Here is a 17,086-nt window from a genome sequence, read left to right on the forward strand (position 1 = left end):
GATAACTAATCGAGCCGATTTAAAATGTGCATATAAAACTTTAAGCTTATATTGTTTGTGTTCAAAATCAGAACACCATTAAAATGGTTTCGTAATTAACACCTTCAACTGATGTTCAGGTTTTCTTTTGCTGTTTTTATATGCTTTAAAATAATCCTGCAAAATTAGCAAATTTGGCATAGATACACTGTAGCGTCCCGAGACTCCCTGAAGACGAAAGAAGACAAAATACTCGGGCAGAATATATATATTCAGCATGGAGAAGGTGTCTGGGCTATTGGCATGGCCCAAAAGGCCAGCCCACCCAGCGAGGTACAAGGGGGCTAATTCGAAGTACAAAAGTGGCGCCTCACCAGAACCGAGGGATAAACCACTATCGTATTACATACACACTGATCTAAAGTAGAATTAAAAATTGTTGCTGTAGATTTGAATTATTTACAGACAAATACACTGCTTAGGATCTGCTTGAATATGTGCGTCATTGCAGGGCTTGTGCTGTCAGTTATTTCGTAGCACACCATGACAAACTTAAAGTCAAAAAAAGGCATATTTACAAAGTTTGTTAACCTTTTTAGGATTAAAGGTGGCAGAGCACTTGAGCAAAATACATATTCGAAACACATTGTGTATTGGAGCTCTTATCAAATTTTCAATTTTTAAAGCGCAAAGTGGTTTGTTTAAAATTTCGAAGTTTATTGACTTGCCTTCTGCATAATACTTTGGGCAAAATAGGTGAACTTTACATACGGTGCTACTATTAATGCCTGAAGCATACCCTATCCGGTAAAGGTGCAGTAGCAAGTAGTTAAGATAATTCCTTTATAGGTTAAACCTAACAGCCAATGCTCTCTTATTTTACCCTTAGCGTTAATGAATAGCATAACAAGAAAGCGTGTTTTCAGTTGTATTAGAGTGCAAATATGTTCTTCTCCTATTTATAAAACGCCGGGTAGACAAACCCACATCTGTAAATGTGAAAAAATTAAAATAATGCATTTTTTTGCATTTTTTGCATATTTTTTTATAGGTTGGTTTTGATGACTGACGGTAAATCTGTTTGCTTTCCACTCGCATTTTGTTAAGATTTGTCAAATCACACATTAGCTAAGGTCACCACACTTTCGAATTCTTCTTTGGGTTGGCTGCTTTTGATGGAAGTGGTAAGGGCAGACCCCAAGAAGACTTTTAAGCTCGAGAAGCGTATCGGGAAAGGAACCTATGGGGAGGTTTGGCAAGCTTGCTATAGAAGCAATGGCACGTTTTTGGCTAAGATCTTGATGCATTTTTTGCCTATTTGTATATTTTATCGCTTGCGGTTTTTTAAGAATTTTTCTGTCCTCACACAGCAATTTAAAGAGACCCTTGACTTTTTATTATTGATGGATTTTTTTGACATTGGTAAATTCGAGGCTATTTTTCCTATTTACAATTCCCACTAATATGTTTTGTCCATAATTGGCCGCACTGTAGGTCAAAATTTGGCTATTAAAATCATTGACGACATCGCGGAGGCTTTGGAAGAAGTTAAGGAAACTCGAGCCCTAAATCGCCTCTGTTACAATCATCCTAACCTTCCACAGTTTATGGGTGTATACGTCAACAGTCCAGCAGATGATCTTCTTCAGCCACAAGTCTGGATTGCTATGGAACTCTGCGGCGGCGGAACAGTCACTGAACTATCAAAACGTTGGGCCAAACTTGTTCCTTGTTTATCTACGATTTGCCCGGATGATCTTATTCACAGACACCTTTCCAACAACAATACATCGATTACAAATACTCCTCCCACTAACTTCCAACACAAAGCTGACCTTTTAAACAAGCTTGCAGTGGCTCACTGTCCATGCCTCAGTCATCGTCGTGCCCGAAACAAGCGTCGGCTCGAAGTTGGAATAAAAAAGCGTCCAGATTTGGTAAAGAAGCATGCACCTCTTCTCTACTTACCACGCAATTTCTGCAATATTGACGGAAGGAGTTCGCCCGGACGTCTTCCAGCAGTCGTGATGCAATACCTCCTCTACTCCACCGTCTCTGCTTTGGCGCATCTCCACTCCTTTGGTGTTATTCACCGCGACGTCAAAGGCAGCAACATACTACTAACCGATAGTGGGGAAGTGAAGCTCGTGGATTTCGGTGAGCAAACGATTAATTCGCATTAAAATTAAGAATCTGGTGTACTTTAGGCGGACTGAAAGGAAAATTCAATTCCGCACCTGGCACCGCATTTCATTTTCTTAAATAATTTTACTTTATATACAATTTGGTGTCCTAAAACAAACTTAGCATTCGTTATTCTTAAAGCAATTCACTTAAGATTCGCACAAAACTTGCTTATTTTAAAAGACTTCGACAGAATTGTGGTTTCTACCACAGAAAAGGTCTTAAAGGTGTAATATTTCAACAAGCAATGCAAAATGTGGAAGGAATAAAAGGTGTCAATTTTAATAAGGGGTTGTACTTTCTTCTTGAGAAATTAGAGACTAACTTGTAGGCAAGCTAAATCTTAAGTGAAAATAATAAATATTTTTATGTCCAAACAGCACAGGAACTGCAGACTTCTGGTAACAATAGCTGATTCTGCCAATTTACATTAGCCGTTTTATGATCCGCTGAGGCGATTCACCTCATTATGAGGCATTTTAGGTCCCATCTAAAAATGTACAACTTGCACCACTGACTGAGTAATGCCAGATAAGGTGAAGGTAAACGTGAGTAGGTGTGTTTACTCTGCAGATTAACCTCACCATTTAGTTTCATGTTATTTTTTGATGAAATAGGCCCCTTAATGTGCGTATTTCTTCACTGATAAGCATCACAATTTTATTGGTTGGCTTCAACAATCGATCCGAACTTTAAACCCCAAACTAGCCAATCAGGGTTGGCCGAGCAATATCAGCCAATAAAAAGGAAGAATCAGTCTGACTTGTATCCATATTTTTGTTGGCTGTGGTGTCTGTAATTCTTTTCTGTCTTCTACTCCTTAAATCGGCCCAAATACTGACACTTTTTTTCCTTAAAAAAGTAAACATCGCTGTTCATATAGGATAAATATCACTATATAGCTAGGAGAATCCTGAATTACTCACGATTACCAGAGCTTCCTCGGCAACCTCCGTGCCAAACGGACTGCAAGAACAAGGCTTGTGAGCTTCACTCTTCCTATTTCCTCATTAATTTGTAGTTCCTTGCACTCCTTCACGTCTGTTATTTCTCTGCCTCGCTTGAGAAAATCATAAAACGTGGGAAAATAATTGTCCACCTTCGTTATTGCACTCGGAGGTAGGGGCTTTGAATGTGGTCTGCGGGACGTCACCGTTTAACGGAGGTTGGTGATTTCGTCTCTGGCCAAAGTCAAACCATCAATTTGTCCAAATAAAGAAGGGGATAGGGGGGAGGGGTCGCACAGTGTCAGCCAGTGGAAAGGTCACTTGAAGCACAGGGAAGAGGAGAGGGTAGCAATGACCAGCATTAGTTCACTAAGAAGTACGATGGAGGGCTTTCCTTCCAACTGCTTCTTGATTTGGTGAAAACTTACAATGGGAAAGGCGCAGAAGTTGGTCCGCCTTTTAGATGTTAAACACGCCTGTTCTAATCAGACAATTTGCGTAGCCTTTTTCCGTAATTCTTACAACTTTTGCGCAGAAAGAATTCTTTTGTATCAACAGAATGGCTATAGCACTTTGTTGGGTTTTGTGTTACTCTTCCCGTTCGCTGAGTTTTTTTCTTCCTCCGAACTAATCTTGCAATTTTGCAAACCTTCCACCCCGAGGAGGGAGAGATCCGAGTAGGTGTTTGAAGCCTGTTGCTGAATGGCTAACTGACTGACTCACTGGTATATCGTCTTTCAATTCGGCAGGGTCACTGCCACCGTCGCTGTCGCTTAGTCGTGACTCACTCTCCGGTTTTGCTTCCGCGAAATAGCGAAAAAAACTTCAGCCGACTGACTGTAGGAGGGTGTTGTTCTGTGGTCATGTCGGCATGCGTGCACACACACACACACGGTTTTTTCCTCAGATTTTTTACTTACGGGCTAAAAATGGCAGCATTTTGTTGAGAAAGAGGCGTCATAATCAATCTTCGCGTAGTGGAGTGTCGGTTGAACCGATCGGATACTTCAGGCGATTCCAAGGCATCACAGATCGCACCACTTTGTTGACTATCCCCTGCTCCTGGTAATGGTGTGACTTGTGGGTCGCTTCTGCCACGGGGTCGCTATTGTCAGTGACAACTTTCGGCAGTGTTTACGATGACTTATGGCGAGATTTTGCCAGGTTCTATTCAAAGGTTCTGCATTATCAAATTATTGATGTTCGCTTCTTTGCGGCACATTTTAAACCGTCTGCTGACTGACTGACCAACTGTTTTGTTGGGAAAAACGACCTTCGCATTCTCATACTTGATAAAGGAACGAAAATATTAAGCGGGCCCTATTAAAAGCCCAAACAATAATGTTTGAGACCCACTCGATGCAAGTTGAACCTGTTAATTAGTCCACTTTGTCACCAAAAAAGAGTATTTTGGAGTAATACCTACTCGGGAGAAAGTTATGTAAACTTGGCTGTGGTCCAGGCCAGAAGGTGATGTATACTACTTAAAAGCAAGCAAGTATCTTGGAGGAAATAGCATTGCAGAATAAAATGTGTAATTGCAAAAGGTGATTTAAACTAATAAATAACCTTTGACCTTTTAAATGACACTTCAGATAATGGATACGATAAGTCCTGCTACTTAAATCACTAAAATTTGTTTACCCTTTGATGCCAATCCTTCAACCGACAGTTGAATAACTCATCTGCTGATGTCTCACTTTCTTTAAACAGGAATCTCCTGTCGTCTGAAGGATACGTTAACTGGACGAACCACAATCATCGGAACACCCTATTGGATGGCACCAGAGGTGGGTGATATTGTGTTAAAATTACCCCACCTTTGACCTTGAAAGCGACCAATGAGACAGGGTGAGGTTTTACAAAGGTCGTCAAGCCGTGGGCTTCGTGGCAAAGAGGCGCTGGGTGGGCGTTTTCATCTCTTACGCAGTCAGAATTATAGAACAAGATCTTAAGGTCAAGTAGATTGCATCAGTTCTCTCATTTGTTTTAATTTGAGAAGTCGCTTATATGTTACCTCACCTAATTATTCAAGGTCATTCAAGAGGATAGTGACTGGGGGACTGAATTAAGTGACAGTCCATTGAGAATCGATTGGGAAGTAGCAAGGGCTCCGTCGAACACCTGATGAAATCGACTATCCAGCTGCAGATGATGATTCCTTTGAAAAGATCCTGAGATCAGAAAGCGCTGTGGAATTGACGAGTTCAGAATGGCTAAATGGCTGGGGAGAGGGCTGGAAGGGTAAACAAAGGGATGGATGGAAACGCACATGATGAGAAGATGTGCTTATGGAAGGACGGACGGATATGGGATAGATGGATGGACGAATGGATTCAGGGTTTATGACGCAACAATCTTGACATTGATGGATGCCTCTCCACGATAGGAGGCTATGACTCTTCCAATTGCTTTACCCACCGCGTTTCGTTCTCTAATCTCCTCAATCTCACTCCACATCTCTCCTGTACTCAAGTCATTCGCCAGAAGACAACTTCTTGCAGTCAGCCTACCCCCTGCCTCCCCCCTTGCCAATGCAAGGCGTCGTTGTGCATTCCACACGACTTCGTTGACGCCGCAGAGCAATCCCCTCCACCTGTCATCCACAAATGTTTACACTGAGAGTAGGAGTCGCTTCATGGCGTGACATCAGTTTTCTGCCTCGCAGCTTGGCAGCTAAGGTGATGTGCTGGCCTCGAGGCGAGCTTTTCATCCTCCTCCTCCATGTGGTGGGGGTCAATTAATTGACTTCGACTTGTGTGTATGTGCGTGTGTGTGTGGAACTTAATTAATGTGTATCCAGTGTCAATATAAATTGTGCCTACCCACCCACCCCCCCGCTCCGAGGAGGCAGGATTGACACGTGCCTCAGCAAAACCTAGCGGGTACCTCTGCGGGCCCTGCATTGCCTCCACCGGCGTATCCGCACTTATTGAGTGGAGAGGCGAGGGGCGTCCGTCGTGTCATCCCGCCTCGTCGCCCCTTGCGAGGAGCATCTAATGCCTGTCACTGACGCAGTGGTAATTAGCTAGTTCGTTTTCTTTTTCTTTTTCTCCTGAGAAGAAAACTTTATTAATCCACATCACCGGTGGATGACACTATAAACCTCTAAGGTCAGTGAAGTGGGTCAGGCGGGATTTAGTTACCCCCTTTTAAGTGGCCTTGCAAAAGTCGTCTCCTTGCTTGATCCGTTCCTACTTAGTTAAAATCTTGTGTGACCTCCTTCCTGTGGAGGATTGTTGCGGTATTGTTGGAATTTTGAACTGCCAGGTTTGATTTTGTCGACGTGTGGGGAGTAGCCGTCAACCGTGTCATGTAGCAAGTGCCCTGGTCCGCTACAAGAGGTACCAGCCTACGAATCCTAGGCACAAATCGCGCTACAAGGGACAGCATCATTCTTCTGTGTACCAAGGGTGGAAAAGACTCGTTCATCTCAACCCGAGACTTACTTTTTTACGTACCCGGATAGTGCAATGACAACGCAGGCGGTGGTAGATGTCAAGTTTGTCCCATGACAAGTAATGTTAGTAGGCGTGCATGTCGTGGATTTGTTCACACCTCTCTTAGGCAGCACGACAGGTGACACCGACACCGGGTGCGTGTCCAGCACGGTTTTCGATTAAACATCTACTCTGAAAGGCTTCAAGCACAGCAAGACATGACATTTGAATCGTACGAGCACTTCAAAGGTGGTAGTAACGATCTCGACCATGGGCATTCCCAGGCCAGAGCTATTCAGAGCGTGGGCCCATCCATGACACCTGATCGGTGCGTGTGACACAACACAAATCTTCACAAAGTGTTTCAAGACAGCTCTGGATGCTGTAGGGTCGCGTTGAAGGGTCACATTACCACATGTGGCACGATTTTTGTCTATCGTTTCGCCTTGGAAGGAAAACGAGTGTCAAACCAACAGGCGAAGTGAACCAGGTAGGCCTGGGACGCTTTAGCCTTGCTACTGGATGGATTGATGGGTGAATGGAGAGCACTGCAAACCCCTAGTCGAGCACAAACACAACAACGAGGAAGGAGGAAAGAAACTTGCAACTGGGTGTGTAAAATTAAAGGCGAAGGTCGCTGTAATAGCTCATTAGATAGACAGCAGCTTGACTCTTGCATTTACCCACGATCAAATTCACGACAGCCGTCAACTTGACAAGGCGTGTGCGTGTGTGTGGATGCATGTAGTAGATGGGAGCCAAGGCAAATCACGACAGGTAGGAAATCAAGCATGTGCCTATATCCGTCTTTTCTCCACACGATCCACCCTCCAGTTTTTGATAGGCTGACAACTGTCAAACACTCCACGATTAATGGCTACTCATTTATCCCTATCACTCGATCCAACAATCCCCTTTCAAGTGGCTAATGTCACATTGATCTTGAAAGCAACCTCCTGTCAAGGAGCAGATCCAACGCTCGCATCTAGATGCCAACTTCACTTCTTTTGCTTTCGGTGGCGCTAACCGGGATTTTGCTAGACGGGTGACTCGATGTCCTATGCCGAAGGAGGTGAGTTGGCGCGCCCAGGCACGCACTCACGTACCTTGTGCCCGTGACATCTTCACCTCAGAATGACAACCTTAGGGCTGCATTGTATGGGCGGTCAAGTCACCATGTGACTGTCGTTTGACACGTTCAGACAGGTCAACGTTGTTAATGTGTGAGAACTTGTTTAGCTCATCTACTATCTGGGTCGCTTGTAAGGTGGCGCCTCCGTTCTTCGGCCGATCCGAAATTTATCGATTTTTCATCTCGTCACCTTGAAACGCATTATTTTTTGCGCCATTTCTCCCCCTATCCCCCTCCAAAAAAGACTGGCACCAGTGATGAAAAATAAAATCAAATGCATCTGTCATAGAGGCATTTTCTCCTTCGCATGAATTCTTTGAATAACTCCAACTTCGACTGTCACAGGACAGCATTTGCGCAAATTTAGGGGCGTAATTCTCTTTCACGATCTGCGCAACGCCTCTGCGACACGCTGTTGACCTTACGCAGCAGTAGTGACAAACTTAAGGATTGGAGGTCTTGTGAAGATTTGCGTGAGGTCATCGGAGTGAGGTTCACTGGCCATGGCTAATTACGCAATACTTCAATGAAGAGCGGGTTCATCTTCCCGCCAATAAGGCACCGAGGTTTATTAAATTATGACCTTATCAAAGAAAAACTATGAATGAATCAAAGACGAGGCTTTTTGCCTCCATTGACATTCCAACAGATGTTGACAGACAGGATGTGTCGGAACCGCGGTTGTCTTCTTGACACGGTCAAATGTACATCATAGCGATGGCAGCAATAATTATGTTTGCGATTTTAGAGTCAAGGAAGCATAACATTCTCTTCAGCAGGACGCTGTAGGTATTTGAGGAGTGGAGAAGTGCGAGAGGCGACTATCGACAAATCTCACGTAGTCTCCTCTCCCTCCTGAGTCCCCTGAATCTCCTCTCCTCCCTTCAAGTGGCACTCACATCTGTTACTGATTGTTGAGGAATTTTGACACCAGCGAAACAGGCGCACACTTTTCCAACGGTTGGCTATTTGTCGCCACTGCCAGATTGATTTGCTACTCTGTTGAAGCAAATGTATTGATAGATGGCCGGATGAATTCGAGTTGGATGGATGAATGGATAAAGGGCGTTGATGTACTAAAGCGTAGGGTAAGACTCACCGACCAGGCAGTCCTATAAAGGAACATCCGAAATGAGCCAATCCCCTCTATTTTCTGACAGACGCATTTCCGAAAACACCCTCCAGCCGATTTGACCTAGCATATGACACAATTTGTGGCATAGACAACATCGATCAAGGGCACCTCCCTGTTGACGTCAGCGGGTCATGTTTGTGACGTCGCTAACTTCTGCCCATATCAACTTTATTGCCCAGGAGTTCCGCCTCTTTAGTGGTTCTTCTACAGGCGCATCATTATCTTGGGGGCCATTCTTGCCCCGACCATTCCCCTTTTTAGTGGTATTTGATCACCACCGTGAAATTAATGCCCGAGGCGCAACCTGAAAAGCTTTCATCTAGTGAACGAGTACACAAGATTCCATTTGAAATTTTAGGAGTGAGTGAGCGATTGCCTTCTAACTTGACTAGCTGCTTGAACAGTCCTGGAAGTGAGGACGTGGTGATAAGTGGCAGATTGTCTGCATCCGTGTTTTCATAGATGGTAGCAAATACATCCATCCATCCGTCAATTCGTCGCAAAATATCCATCCATATTCATGAAATCAGTTTCGTTAAGTCTATACAAGTTTCCACTTTCGAGGAATTGAAGGTGTGGATAGCCGTTGAGCCTCCAGCACTTCTAATGTTCTGACAGTGAGTGGTTCCTCCTTTAGGAGATGATTTTAACCCCATCTTCACCTTAAATGCCACTTGAGATAAAGCTAAGGTGTTGGATGATGAGCACCTTCTGTGGAGCCGATGACGTCTCTTCCAACATCTCAATTAGCATAATCACCGCCTCAGTGACTAATCTGGGTCACCTCCTCGTAATAAACATCCCGCCGTTATTCATGGAAATGCTTTTTCCAGTCAATAAGTAATTGCGAAATTCTTCAAAACCTAATGGAAAGGTTTATAAATCAGTGAATCTTATTCTACTCTTCACCTCCCAGCCAATAGGAATCAAGGAAATAAGCAAAAAAAATCTATCAAACCACAATCGACCAATCACCTTTTTGTTCCTCCTCAAGGTCATCGACACGGAGAAATCCGAAGGCTACGACACCCGTGCCGATGTCTGGTCATTGGGCGTGACCGGATTGGAGTTGTGGGAGGCAGAACCCCCCTTGGCTGGCGTTCCACCAATGAAGGCCTTCTCCCTCATCACTCACGGTCCCCATCCCCTTTCCCTCTATCCGTCAAGACTACCACCTGAAAGTGAGGAGGCGAAGGATGACCTACTTCAACCCTGCAGTGATTTGATGCCACCAGAGATGTTCGATTTATTGTCAAAGTGAGTGACTGACTTTGCAGCTAGTAGAATGTCACATTATTGATCGCCATGTTGACACCAAAGCGGTCTTAAAAAGCCTTCAACGAGAAATTGTTTTGCCATTATTTGAGCAGACAGTTGGAGACACGTGTACGCTCTAATGTGCTGCAGTCGCCACTGTGGCAATGAGTCACCCCTGCCCCCGAAAATCGAACGCACATTGATCGATGCAAGATCGATAGCTTGCTCTGATTGGCTGTCCCGAATGGCAGCTGCAAAGGTTTCTTAAATCGGGCAACAACTTATTCCGCTTCGGTTTATCTTTACTGGAGTTTGTTAGTTCTGGTTAAAATAAACAACTTTATTTTTAAATATTTGTCACTCTGATTTGTGAGAAAAAAGGCTTGATGAATTTTTTACCTTTACACCGTTTTTTTAATCTCTATTTATTTGGAGGTTTTAAGTTAAATAGGTCACATGAAATAATAAAACGAGAAATTGTGATTTGCAGGCTGTAATTAAGGAATTGAAGTGCATTTTACTCCAAAAGTAAATTATGAGAGCGAAAACAATGCAAACCCATGGAATTTTTCTCCAGTAAGGTAAATTTTTACTCCTGCATGCGTCTATTCGATCATTCTTTTATCTATCTATTCCTTCCTCTGTCTCTAGGTTCACTTATTCATTCATCTATCCATGATTTAGATGCACGAATCTTTCACATGTCTTTAGGGCTTTTAAGGCTAAAATTCCTCCAGAATATGGGATTATCTACTGCAAAAACGTAGCTAAATTTAACAATCATTGATAGACTTTGCTATAATGCATTTTTTCTCACCATATCTGGGCTAAATCTCTTCGGTGTAGTTTCAATTTTCTCATAGAAGAGCAGCAAAATGGCCTGCTACTACGTTGTTAATATAAAATCACCACCTGGATTTGTTTGAGGGATTTTTACAGGACGTTCTAAGTTGCTTTAACTATTCTACTATCACAAATTTATGACAAATCCAAAATTGGGGGTAAAATAGGGGATCCATCTTTTCATTATGATCTCTGATCCAACTTTCTATACTTCCCTGTTCATTCACTTCGGTTTCACTTTGTCCTCCTTTTTAATCCCCAACACCTTGTCTACCAGGTTCTTGGTATTCCTTATAGTTTCTGATGCCTGTGTTTACACCTAATTGTGTTGTTTAAAAAGTGAGGGCCTCTTTTTCTAGTTTTGGTTCTGACTGACTTTAAATAGACCACATCTTTGGCGACCTCTGGCGACTGAACTAGACACCAACCCCATTTTACTTCCATACTTACGAATTTAAAACTTCAGAAATGAAAATCTCCTACTGCATTGTCATCAGATTTTACAATGATATGCTACTTTTTTATTGCCATTTTAAAATGAAGATTTGAAGATGTACTATTCTATCAGGCTTAAATGGCATGCATTTTTCAATTCTATCATTTTTCAATTCTATCTGCATCAGATGATGGGAGGATGAGGTCGGCACATCCATTTTGTCACTTTGGTTGACAAATAGGGGCTTTTTTTCGTAGTGCAAATGCACCAACGCAGTCGTTTGACTTTATAAAAGTCCTCATCTTTGATTCCGGCCAGTAACGAAAGTCTACCACGTTGGGCGATAAAGAGGTTTTTGTGTCCCAAGGCTAGAAAGCCAATGATTTGATCTGTGTAGGTTGATGAATTACAATCGCTCTCTTCCATACCTCCTCCTCCCCCTTCTTTTGCGCCTAATCTTTGACACATCTTTTTGATCTCTTCAGCGGGGTCGGAACTTAAAAATGAAGGTCATATGTTACACCTAGAGCTTTCGATAGATCTCTGCTTATAGTTGCCTTCGTCTCCGAGCTCCAGACCAAACGCTGGTTGCTATCCGTAGAAATCCTTTTGTAGAAGCAGGACTATCTGTGGCAATTCCTTCTTGTCATCCTCATACGGCCTAGCTGTCTATTAGGCTTTCAATCGGCTCAACTACTAAAATAACGTTATGTAAATATGGCAATCTTCTTTCGGGATATTTTAACGCCGCTTTCGTATAATCTCGCTTCAGTCTCTAAGTGCCTTACCGCAGAGTACCAGATTGACGTGGCTGTCAAAGGTTCACGTGGCTTTCACGGATCGTTTTTTTGGGTCAGGCACGACAAGCACCCTCTTCCATAATGTTTTGTCTTGCTATCTAGGCAAAAGTTTCCCCACTTTTGTTCTTTTATAGTGATTATCCGAATCAATGCTGCTCCTAGAGGCAGCACTGCGGCTTGTCATCGAGGTTCAGAAGAAGTCGGCGAGGCCAAAGCGTATGAGCAATTGCGCTGACAAATTACTTCACTCGTGACCATAAAGCCGCTTAAAGTTGTCATTCACTGCCAAAAGATCAGCTGATGACTTATTTGGTCGTTATTCAAAGCAGCACTACCTGTTGTGCTCTTTTTTGTCTCTCTACTCTAAATATCAAAAGACAAGTCTCATTCATATCCTAGTGGCCTTTTTATTGTCATTATCAGGCTTTCTTTTTTCCTTCTACTCGTTTACTTTTTGAGGTATGGGTAACTGGAAAGGCGCATTAATGTACCCCCCATGTAATAGCCAATCCGAGGTAGTTTCAAATTGGTACTAGAAGTTTGTTTTTTTCTTGGTCTTTTTTAACGATGACTTGTGAAAATGTCAGAGGCACTTCCTTTCTCTTTTCGTTTCGTTTTTCAATAGGGCGTAGTTCGGTTACCCTATCGTAAGCCAAACCATAACCCGTGTCTAGGGGCCAGGAAAATGATAAAGCTTGATGGTGGTGGTGGAGAGTTCGTGGAATCCTTCGTACCGTGTGGAAATAAATAGCTACTCTATGAAAGTGCATTGGAGAAAAGAGAAAATGAAGACCTCAAGGTCAGGAACAGCTGAAGCCAAATGCCACAACCAATGGCCTCTTAGAACTGGATAACCGATGCTCGAGTGTTGTGTTAATGTCGTGTTTGAATTACCGTTCTGGAAGGAGCTTTTATGTCATTGGTGTGAAGGCCAGTCTTGTGTATGTCCTCCTTGGTGCTTTCTGGAGTCACTCTTCCACCTCCTTGATGAGGCCGAAGGGAAAATCGTGTGAAGATCTCTTCACTACCTCAGGAGGTCTTTTGGATCAAATGTTGTCTTTCGATGGTGTTCCTTGGTGCACTCTTCCTGCGAACAGCGTCTCTGAGATTCATTTGTCACCTATTATTCACTATTCTCTTGCGAGAACTCTAGCTCCTCTTTATTGTCAATTCAGTACTTTTCCATCTTCTTCCAATTCTCCGGTGGTCACGAAGACTTTACAGCAGATATCCGCCTTCCACAGTGAGTGGATGTTTTATCTACAACATTGGCTTATTCAAAGCATCAAGAAAAGCCATCACACACTTCGCAGCTTCTGGATGACCGCTAAACAGGCAACAAATTACACCCTTCTTGAAGTAGGGCTGAAAGCCCAATGGCAGGTCCTCATGCCAGTGCAAATGCGGTGTAGGAATTGCCGAATTTCTTTCGGCCCCGTCAAAGTCTGTGATGCCTCATTAACATCAGAGGCGCGAGTACTTAGTACCACGGTGGAAATCACTACCTTGTTACTTCACCTTTGCCGCAGCAACAACAACAACAACTGACGCCAGAGGCCAATAAAAATGCGGCATTTGTTGTTTCTGTGGCGGTGCCATGAGAATTCGTTGCCATCAAAGACACCCAAGTGATTATGCTACTTACGCAGTCGGTGAGTCATGCCTTGTGGAGGCCGTCTTTGTGTGGAAATTTATACGCTCGAATCCCTCGAGGTGGCCTCCAATAGCGCCCAGTGGGAAGGGAATCGGTGGCACCCACGGGGGGGGGGAGAAGGGGAGGGATGGGGAATTCATACCGCTTACTGGGGCACTTTGCCCCACGGTCTAAAGTTGCCTGCGATGCATGAAAGTGGAATTATTTGTGAGACAAACGCTTTTTGTAGAAAAGGACTTTAAAATAAAATAATGAATCCTTACTGTGGCTGATTTTGCGTTCTGAAACCACGTCGCGGCCCAAGTCAGTTGAAGGCTATTTTGAGAAGGAATAGGGATATTTTCTGTTCGGTTGAAACCGAGAGCAGAGACTACAGAATAAAGATTTGAAACTTCCTGTATATTTTATTTCTTTTAATTTCTAGGTGCCTGGATAAGGATAAGACTCGACGGCCTTCATCAGCCGAACTGCTCAAACATCGGTTTTTATCTGGAGTCCCGCTATCTCTTTCAAAGGTATGTCAACGTGGATGCAAAATAATGTGTTAATTATAAATTCATTCAAGTTTTCAAAGAGCGGAGAAGCTTGACTTTCATTGGTTGCTAGTTAACGGGCGCTTTTAATTGGCTGATTTATGCAGTCGAATATTTGAAAATGAACATAATCAAATAATAAAAAATATTTCTAGGTACTTATATTGCTTTTGTGTTCCTTCTTAAAAACTGACGCTAGTAATGAATTTTAATCCCACGATTTAACGAAAGCAGCAAAAAATAAGTCAAAATAAGTGGACGTTTTTGTCACTTACCTCTTTTCCTACCGCACAAAAAATATGTAAACTTTGAAATCAGTCAATGAATTTTTCGGATTGAAAAATGAAACCTCTCTGGTGCTTACAGAAACCTAGAGTGAGCATTTGAGTTTACTTCAACTGTCTTCACTTCAGTGATCAGGTTTTGCTTCCATGATTCCTGAGTGGAATGGACCACCAGAGTTTAGATGTGGTCAAATAAAATGTAGTCATGCCTAAGTCGAACTTCAACCTCTTCGTCTATGACACGGTTTGAAGTAACAAGTTGTCCGTGTCACATATTTGTGACACTGGAATTTATGAAGAAAATTGGTGCGTCAGAAGGGGACTTCTTCATAAACTGAAGTTCTATCCATCAGTTCATTGGTTACACTAAATTATCTTTTGTGCTGAAAAAATCAAGTTGCTCTCTTAAAAACGCTTTTAAAACATATCTTAATTCATGTAAACACTGGACACGATCACGATAACCAAAACAACTACGGTGACTCGGTGTCGTACACACGTCAGTCCAGCAGACATCGGTGATGAATTAGACAGAGGTCGTCTGTCGATCTGTTCTGACCCAATAGCCGCCTTTCAAATTTGGTCAATCTAGGGCCGTGTTTTGGTCGAAAGCTAGTTAAAAAACTTTCGCTCTGTTTGTTTCACCTACACTTAGAATAGTCCCCTATTTAAATTTTTTTTCTTCGTTTCTCCTGTTTTTCAATCAGATTTAATTGTTTTCACATAGTTAATGAAATTTTAGCGGTCATTAATAGAAATCCGAAAGTTTTTGTTACGTTTTAGCTGTAAAATAAGCGTTTTTTGCGTGGAGTATTTGAAAAAAAAGTGGAAAAAGAAATTATAATTTATGATAATAAGACGGAAAAGAAGAGTCAATTTTTATGCAGGCTTTTCGTTTATTCGCCCCTCCAGTCCTTCAGATTTTGTTTGCCCATTCCTCGGCGGCACAACTATGCCAGTTACTCACCAGTGTACCATCCATCCATCCATCCATCCATCCATCCATCCATCCATCCATCCATCCATCCATCCATGTCCTCACTTCTGTGACTATTCAAACTGCTAATCAAGTTGGAAGGCGATCACTTACTCACCCCCAAACCTCTTTACCTAAGTCCTGTGTATTCGTTTGCCAGATGGAGACGTTTGAATTTGCGTCTCGGGCATTAATTTCACGGTGGTGATCGAATGCCACGAAAGAGGGGAAGAGGAGGGTGGGGGGAATTAATGGCTTACAAAATAATCATAGATTACATTGTAATTCTTGCAGGAGATAATGATGCGTCTGTAGGAGAACCAATAAAGGAGGTGGAATTCCTGGGCAATAAAGCTAGTCTGGGCGGGAGGTGGCTCCGTTGCAGACATGAACTGCTGACGTCAACAGGGCGGTGGCCCTGACCGATGTTATCTACAGCACAAATCTTGTCTTATGTTAGGTCAGGTCGTTCGGTTGGAAAGTTGTTTTTTGGAAACGCGTCGGTCAGGTAAGAGAAGCAATCGTCTAGTTCTCCAGTTTGGCCTTTTTGGAGAGCTGTCTTTTTAGAACGCCCTCCACATCATCATTTCCGAGGCATTCGCTGGTCCTTACTTCCACTCCCTAGATATTACTCACACTTTTCACTTTTGTGTACTTGTTTTGTCCAAAGCAGATGATCCATCCAGATGAGCAATTCCTTAGTAAGGTGGTGTAAAATAGGTGGAAGCATTGTCATAGACGAAATGATCGACTGGATGATCTATAAAAGTCAGTTGGATCAGCAGCAAATGTGATCTACTGACTCACCCATCCACCTGTCAGTCTGAATTCATCCAATCACACGTCGAGGTGACACTTCCACAGCTAGCCAACAGTTGGAAACATACGTATTTGCTTTGCTGGTGTCAAAGTTGCCCGACAAGCAGTGGCAGAGGTGGAAACCTCATGAAGGAAGGGGAGGCGATTTTTGAGATTTAGGGGAGAAAAGATCACGTAAGATTTAGCCACCCATCGTTGTTACGTCGTGGGAAGTTCATCGCACTTTCTCGCTCCTCAAATGCCCTACGACGTCCTGTTAAAGGTGCTGTTTTGTTTCCTCGACTGTGAACACTCAAGCATCACCAAGACGGGCAGTTGATCGTGTCAAGAGGTGATGACCTAACCGCCAGGTCTACCATGGTTCCGACAGATCCTGTCCATCCATAGGATTTGTAAGCATGCCAATTCTTACAATTTTGCCATCTCGTTCAATACAATTTTCATCTTTCCACAAAAGGACGATCATTTGAGCGAAAAGGAATCCTAAAATTGGCTTCCCATTATCCACGACCCTTTGAACCTGCAAGAAAGTGTTCACCCGCTTTTAATCATCTTCCTTTGCACGAATGTCAAGGGGAAATACTCGCTGCCAACCCAAGCGAATATACTACTTATTCGACATGAGTACTTTCGTTGATGTCACCTAACTCACTGCTGTGGCGTCTCA

At 43.0% G+C, this 17,086-nt stretch overlaps 2 protein-coding genes across 2 annotated transcripts; both read left to right on the forward strand. All coding sequences in view use genetic code 11, as the record gives it.

Moving 5' to 3' along the window:
• Positions 1 to 1,040: 1,040 nt before the first annotated feature.
• Positions 1,041 to 4,936, forward strand: EGR_08779 (Myosin-IIIb; the record flags this gene model as incomplete). The annotated part of the gene is made up of 4 exons (XM_024498028.1): positions 1,041 to 1,050; positions 1,474 to 1,710; positions 1,912 to 2,136; positions 4,824 to 4,936. The coding sequence occupies 4 exons, from the start codon at positions 1,041 to 1,043 to the stop codon at positions 4,934 to 4,936; spliced, it is 585 nt and encodes a 194-aa protein (XP_024347549.1).
• Positions 4,937 to 6,768: 1,832 nt separating this feature from the next.
• On the forward strand, positions 6,769 to 13,754 carry EGR_08780 (Serine/threonine-protein kinase svkA; the record flags this gene model as incomplete). Its single annotated transcript, XM_024498029.1, has 9 exons — positions 6,769 to 6,878; positions 7,004 to 7,040; positions 7,500 to 7,622; positions 9,812 to 10,074; positions 10,225 to 10,333; positions 13,084 to 13,251; positions 13,329 to 13,396; positions 13,467 to 13,596; positions 13,683 to 13,754. The coding sequence occupies 9 exons, from the start codon at positions 6,769 to 6,771 to the stop codon at positions 13,752 to 13,754; spliced, it is 1,080 nt and encodes a 359-aa protein (XP_024347550.1).
• Between the last annotated feature and the right edge of the window lie 3,332 nt (positions 13,755 to 17,086).

This window comes from Echinococcus granulosus (genome assembly GCF_000524195.1).
Source record: "Echinococcus granulosus chromosome Unknown EG_S00119, whole genome shotgun sequence".
Taxonomy (NCBI): Eukaryota; Metazoa; Platyhelminthes; class Cestoda; order Cyclophyllidea; family Taeniidae; genus Echinococcus; species Echinococcus granulosus.